Source organism: Schistocerca cancellata, chromosome 8 (genome assembly GCF_023864275.1).
Source record: "Schistocerca cancellata isolate TAMUIC-IGC-003103 chromosome 8, iqSchCanc2.1, whole genome shotgun sequence".
In the NCBI taxonomy this organism is placed as follows: domain Eukaryota; kingdom Metazoa; phylum Arthropoda; class Insecta; order Orthoptera; family Acrididae; genus Schistocerca; species Schistocerca cancellata.
In genome coordinates this window covers 224913867-224921526 of record NC_064633.1, presented here as the reverse complement: position 1 = coordinate 224921526, position 7660 = coordinate 224913867, and the positions used below count along the sequence as shown (strand labels likewise).

The following is a 7660-nucleotide window of genomic DNA, read 5'->3' as shown; positions in this document are numbered from 1 at the left end:
TTTACTGAGACCTGGCAAATCCTGAATTACTGAAGACGTTTGTGCATGGTCAGATTCAAAATCCCAATGAGTCATTCAACAATTTTGTATCGACTCTTACCAAAAAATGTTTTTGTTGGAATGAAGACACTAAAATGGGAGGAGGGGGGGGGGGGGGAAGGGGGTGTCAGTGATGCTGTCATTGCTTTTAATGATGGCAACACTGGTAGGGTGAAAGTGCTACAGCATATAGGAATTAATCCTAGAGCAAACTTCATCAGAGAACTTGAATGGATGGACAAGGTTCACATTGATAAAGCAGAGTATGCAGCACAGTTGGCCACTAAGGATTTCAGAAAGAAGAAAAGAGTTGGAAAAAGATCATGAGGATGATACACAGCATGTTGCAGGGTGCTTCTGAGTGACTAAAAATAAAAAATTAAGCGAGTATAGTCTTTTGAAACTTTAGAAGCCGTTCCTGAAAATTTACATTTTCTGTTGCATTTTTCCCTAAATCTCAGGAACCACTTCGAGTAGAGTATTCAAATTTTCATGGAGTAATAACATACATATTCTGAGTCTATTGAACTAAAAGAAGAACATAATGTTATGTATAATTAAAATTATTTAGTATAATTAAAATTATTTAGGGTAACAGTACAAAAAAAGGCACACAAAATTTTAACTGTGTAATTAAAAAAGTGTATTTCTGAAAGCAGTGGCTGAAATGCAATTACTGTTCAGTAGACTCAGAACATACAGTTTTATGTCCCATATAAGTTTCATGTCAATGGCTACAGTGGTTCCTGAAATACAGGGAAGCCAAGTCACTAAATTTAACATTGTCGGGATAGGGCATACCAACTCTCCTTAATGGTTTATGTATAAAATGCGTGAGTAACACTCATCACAATACTCAGAGTCTTCTCCATTTGATGTTTTCTGAAATTACCTTGCAGTTTTAGTTTTTATGACAAAATATGCATTACGTGAGTGTAAATGTGGCATCAGGCTCTGCTATAGGCCTGCCTATTAGCACAACCTTTATTTATCATTCACATTCACTGGTTTCACCAATTGTCAAATGAATTATCACTTTTTAATATCACACTCACCAAACATATCAGAGCTGCTGCTAAGTGAAACAACAAGCATAAAATTTCTGTCAGAGTGAATTAGTATCTTTGTTTATTTTTTATATCATAAGTAGGTTACACATCCATAGGGTAAAACCCTAGTTTCCTAGGATGAAGTGCAAACACTGGTCAACAGACGGCACATGGCACTGAATGTCAAATGCTACCGTCAGTTGCTAGTTGACATAGTTACAGCTGAAATTTTAGGTGGATTCTGTGAATTTGTTATTGTGAAAACTGCGACACCTCAAAAACTGATCTGTTACAGAAACGTGCTTTGTCTGCCCCTAGTGGGATGGGAGCCCAGTCCGGTAGTGAGATGGAAAAGGAGTGGATGGGGAGATGGGAACGGAGAAGACTAGCCATGAATAGAAGTCATATCTAATGGTTCCCCAAACCTTGACGCTCCCTGGTATGCCTCTCCAAAACATTGTAACAATGGGACATCTTCCCAAATCACTGCCATGCTTGCCATACATTGCTTAACCTAACGTGATGCCATTGATCAGCAATCCATGCTTCCCAGTCAAGGCACCACTCCAAATACACCCATCTGTGCCCTGGTGTTAATAGCAGCATATGCATCAGACAGTAGTTCTATAGTCCAGCAGCAGCTAGTTTCTGATCAATGGTGCAAGACAATCCAGAATGTTGCGGAGTGTCTTACTTTTTCTCAGATGGCAGGTGCAGATGTGAAGGCGGCATGATGTTCTTGGTGCACAATATGTCAATCATCCTTTGTGATGGTCAGTCTTGGTTGACTGGAAACTTTACACTTAGTGTGCCAGCCCTTGTGTTCCCACGTTGTCTCACACTCAGTCACTGACACATCAGAAGGCTTGACAAATCTGGATGTTTCACAATTCGACCACCTGGTCGAATGGAGTCGCACACTGAGACCACATCAAAATGCTGTCATGTGCTGATAATGCTGTCTCACATGTTTATGCACCATATTTGTGTCCTTCACAGTGATTACTTAACATCTAACAATTAACGCCCCTTATATACCCCACACACTTGGTAACAATACTATACAGGAACACCACCAATGCATTCTAGTAGCTGTACTACTTGCCATAGAGAATTGCAACTCTGATCACTTGAATCAGTGCATACATGTACAAAGTTACATTGTTGATCAGGAACGTCTTCTGGATGACTCATACTTTTTGTCAGACAGTGTATTCTGCTTTTAATTGTGCATGTATTAAACATCTTTAATGAGGGACACGCATTAGTGTCCACGAAAGTTAATAAATTTGAACATTTTGTAACAGTGCCTCAACTCAAGAATTGAACAAATATACATTGCATTTTCCACACAAGGAAGTGCATGAGGAAAATATGTATTTAATAGATGAATAGATCTGAAATGGAGCTAGATTTATGTGGAATGGCGAACTGCTACCTTAAAGAGCACTTTGTCAATGTGTGCAGAATAATTTGAAACAAATGAAAGTTATATATAACAGTAAACGCAAGGAAGGAGCAACAGGTTAAATGCCGAATGAGGAAATGTTAAAAGTCACTAACACTAATAAAATGCTAAAGCATCAACTTTAGTGGCAACAGCAATTACTACAACCAATTCTACAGGTTTTTTCAGGAACAAAGCCATGGCCAATCCTCTTTAAAGTGTGCTTATCTTGTGTGTGTGTGTGTGTGTGTGTGTGTGTGTGTGTGTGTGTGTGTGAGCGAGAGAGAGAGAGAGAGAGAGAGAGAGAGAGGGAGGGAGAATATTTTGAACTTTCTTCTTTGAACTATTTATTTTCACTGCATTATGATGTATCACTTTAAGATTAATGTTGGGTGAATAAACAAACAAAATTACCTCAGTAGAACCCGTGAAGGCCACTTTGTCCACATCCATGTGTTCTGCAATGAATGAGCCAGTTTTTCCATCACCAGGTACAACATTGACAACACCTGGTGGAAAACCTGCTTCCTTTACAAGCTGTGCTACATATAGTGCAGTTAGAGGTGTCTGTTCAGCTGGTTTCAGCACCAAAGTGTTACCTGAAAATTAAGTCCACACCAAAAACATTTTGTCAGTACAATACCTTAAATGAAGAAAAATTAACATTTTCCCACCATCATTTGATAGTTGTTACTAGTGGGAAATTGAATTATGAAAGTATGAGGTAACATTCACTGTGTTAAGAAACTTTTACTGAAACTGGTCTCAATATGGCTCCTATGTAGTAATTATAAAGTAGCCAAATATTTAATAGTTACTGCATCATGTTGTGAATACTTCAACAACTTCCTAACTTTACACTGTTACTTATAGCATCTCACAATTTCCAAGCCATTTGCTGTTTTTTGTCGTTGTTGTTTTGTCTTCAGACTGAAGACTGGTTTCCTGCAGCTCATCATGCTAGTCTACCAGTACAAGCCTATTAATCTCTGCAAAACTTGCAACATACATGTTGAAAATCTTATCGGGCAGCTACAAATTATAGGAGGACAGAGCTATAAGAAACACCACACAATTGACTCAGTACATAAAACACACACAAGTTTGAGACACAGTCACCCTCCTGTCATTTGATGTAGAGAACATCTATCCAAACAAACCAAAACAGTGAACTTCACAGACCAAAATCTTAAGACACACAGTACACTTCCACATGAATACGTCAAAGAAACAATTGAGCCACCAGAGATAATAAACAGAATAGACCTAGTTCCATTTCAATAATGAATTTTATGTACAAAGTGAAGGATTACAATGGAATCCCAGTGTCTGAAACCGTAGCAATGATGTTTATGAACCATGTAGAACAGGTCATCTTTAACACAATGGTGCCAAATATTTACATCATCTTGTACTGGATTAGGTACATAGATGACATCTTGTGCCAGTAGATGGATCAAGCAGTAAAATTCACCAGTTCTATATTGACAAATTCTGTTCATGAGAAAATACATTTTACATCAGAAAAGGAGCATAATAGGCAGTTAAATTTCTTACACATTACAATGAAGATTCAGAACAAACAACCGCATCTGACTTATACAAAAAACTAACAACAAGAGGCATTTTACACCAGACATCACAGCACCCAAACTTTCAAAGCAGGTAGCACTTAAATACATGTTCCACTGACTAAACATGGTGCCATTAAGGCCCGTCCACACACAACGATCTGTCTGCGCAAATGTCTGCGCACGTCACATCTGCGCAGACAGATCGTTGCGTGTGGACAGAAGATTTGCACCAACCTGAGGTGTGTGCAAACCTGGAAGTTGAAGTTGGAGGTTTGAGCGAAACCTCTCAAATCTGTGGGTTCAAACCGCATCTGCGCAGACAAGTTGGAGCGTGTGGACAGGAGAGCGCTGCAAATCTGGCCCGAAACAGCTGTTTGCTCAGTTTAGTGTTTGTATTTGTGTGCACAGGGCATTAAAATGGCTGATACTCGTCAGTGTTCTCGAGAGTTTGTCAGTGAATTCATTGAAATATATAGAAACCACCCATGTTTGTGGAAGATTAAAAGTAAAGAATATAGTGACAGAGACAAAAAGACAGCACCATACAATGCTCTAATTGAAAAATTGCGAGCAGTTGATGCCTCGGCAAACAGAATTAAAAAAAAAAAAATTCTTTGCGAACTGTTTACCGAAAAGAGTTATCCAAAGTTCAGAAATCTAGAAGATCTGAAGTAGTAGTAGATCAAGTACACCAGCCAACGTTATGGTATTCTGATCTGCTTGGCTTTCTTAAGGTTCGCCCTTCAAATCTCGCAGTAAATTTACGTGAGAAAACTGCTTTCGCTTTAGCAGCCACTGTCTACACCATTTTCACCGCTTTCTCCGTTTCCTGCGGTTGGTCTGAATGTTTTTTTGCAACACAAGTTGCGAACACAGACCACAACAGAACTTCCTCCATTTCTATATTTCAAAATAACTGAATTAAATTTTTGACATTTACGGGGAGCACAGTCGCTTGCCACTGATATTTCTTTTCTAAACCGACAGATGGCGGGCGAGTAGTAGATTGGGGTTTGTGTCGTGTGAACACACCACATTTGCAGCGATCTTTTGCATGTACAGACATCTGCGCTGATGTCTGCGCAGACAGATCGTTGCGTGTGGACCGGGCTTTAGACACAGTACAAATAACAAAGGATACATAGGAAACATAGTAACAGAGCTGAACAATAAAATCAAGAACAGAATCTCTCCCCCCCTCCCCCCCCCCCCCCCCCCCCCCCCCCCCTCTCTCTCTCTCTCTCTCTCTCTCTCTCTCTCTCTCTCTCTCTCTCTCTCTCTCTCACACACACACACACACACACACACACATCCGCACATATACAGAGACAAGCAGACACATATCTGATGGAATGCTTGCTTGTGTGAGTGCGTGTATATATGTCCCTTTTTCCCCACTAAGGTAAGTCTTTCCGCTCCCGGGATTGGAATGACTCCTTACCCTCTCCCTTAAAACCCACATCCTTTCGTCTTTCCCTCTTTCCTGATGAAGCAACCGTGGGTTGCAAAAGCTTGAAATTTGTGTGTGTGTTTTTTATTGTGTCTATCTACCAGCACTTTCTCGTTTGGCAAGTCACAGCATCTTTGTTCTTTAACATATTTTCCCCACGTGAAATGTTTCTTTCTATTATATTCATTAGATATTATCCAATTCTTTGGTGCAATAAATATGCTGCCCATTGGTGACTAACCCATCCTTCCGATAAATTCCAATCTTAATTTGGGACTTCATTGCTGTTCACTTCAGGTTTCAACCAACAATCTAAGGAGCCAGTTCTCACTTTCACCTTCTGCCCAGACACACGCAAACCCACCATTGTCTGCCACTTGGTCTTGAGTGAAAAGGAGACCAATCAAATGCTGCATATCTGGAGCCACAGCAACAAATGTGTCACCATGAGATTCCAACAGCACCAAAGATGTCTTAGGTATCATTTCTGGTGCCCCAATGTTGCCATAGCTTTGAGCAGTAGCCAAAAGTCTGTCGACTACACCAACACAACTTCCATCTGTTTACGGACAGTGGTCAATTTCCATTGTGTCAAAAGACAAGAACAGTCCTTATCTACACCATACTGTGTAAAACCTATATAGACTCTCAAAAATATGGAAACAAAGCAGTCTGCATTAACTGAGAAATAATAAGCTCAGCCCCACAAAACAGAAAATTACCTTACTGTGGCATTACTGAAGTTGAAATGTAAAAAGAGAAAGAAAAAAAGAGAAAAAATCTACTCTGTGTAATTCTCACTATTGTCAAAGATCAAGATCGACAATCTCTTAAAACAGAATTAATTTTTGCTGCTGACAACAGATGTATCAACAGTTACTTGTCATTACAGACTCCGATTTCACATAAGTTACTGCAACAAATAAACATGCAAACTCAACTAAAAGATGCACAAATAACTATATGTTCAACAAACTACATAAAACAGTTGTGTCACATCTCAATGAGGAACCTGAAACCTTTAGCTCAGAACAGGAGCATGTATAGTAACTATGACTGAAGCCAAAAAGAATAGTTGACCACGCACTGGACAGGTATGTACATGGTAGAGCAGTTCATGATAGGAGGAACCTTTCGTCATAGTCAGCATAAAGAAACTTCTTAAGAAACAGAGACTACTTTATAATATGTGTAAAACAAAGCATAGGACTATAGATAGGGAGATACTAAATGAAACGCCTTTAGCTGACAAGAGAGCAATGAAGCCATATATGACTATCTGAGTACAATACTGTCTACAGACCTTTTATCCAAAGAAATTCTTGTTATATGTAAAGTTAGTGTCTAAACACTCTTAGGCAAGACAGAGCTGAAATTCTGAGTAGCAAGCAAAAGCAGAAATGTATAACTCCATTTTCAAATGTTCTTTTACAAACAAAAGAACACGAGAATTGCACCAGTTTCATTCCTGTACCATTGAAAAGATGAGTAGGATAAGATTAGTGTCAGTGGAATTCAGGAAGAACTGGAGTAGTTAAAAATGAACAATTCTCCAGGACCCACTGGAATTCCTATCAGGTTCCATAATGAATGTGTGGCTGAGCTAGCACCTCTGAACTGTAACCTACTATAGATCGTTCAAAAAAACTTGCCGAATAGGTGGAAGAAAGCACAAATCACACCTGTTTACAATAAGGAAGTGATTCACTGAGCTTTCTTCCAATATCCTTCACATCCATATGCTGTAGAATTTGGAACATATAATCTGAGCTCAAACATAATGACTTTCATGCCACGCAGTAGGGATTCTGAAAACATTGATTATGTGAAACCCAACTCGCGCTTTTCTTATGTGACATACTGAAAGCCTGGTATGATGCAGTCATATAGATAAAATATTTCTGAATTTCCGAAAAGAATTTAACTCAGTACTCCATTTATGCTTATTATCTGAGGTATGAATTTATGGCGTATCAAGCAAGATCTGAGTGGACTGAGGATTTTTTGGCAGGGATGATGCAGCAAGTTACACTGGATGGAGGGAGATCAACAGATATAGAAGTAACTTTGGATGTACCACAGGGAAGGGCGTTAGATCTTT

At 39.2% G+C, this 7660-nt stretch overlaps 1 protein-coding gene across 1 annotated transcript in view; it reads right to left on the bottom strand.

The window, feature by feature from the left end:
* The window catches only part of LOC126095750 (aldehyde dehydrogenase, mitochondrial), a 105893-nt gene that overhangs the window by 45147 nt on the left and 53086 nt on the right, over positions 1-7660 (bottom strand). The window contains exon 5 of the mRNA XM_049910524.1: positions 2950-3134. Coding sequence (XP_049766481.1) covers positions 2950-3134 — 185 coding nt within the window. The remainder of the gene's footprint in view (positions 1-2949; positions 3135-7660) is intronic.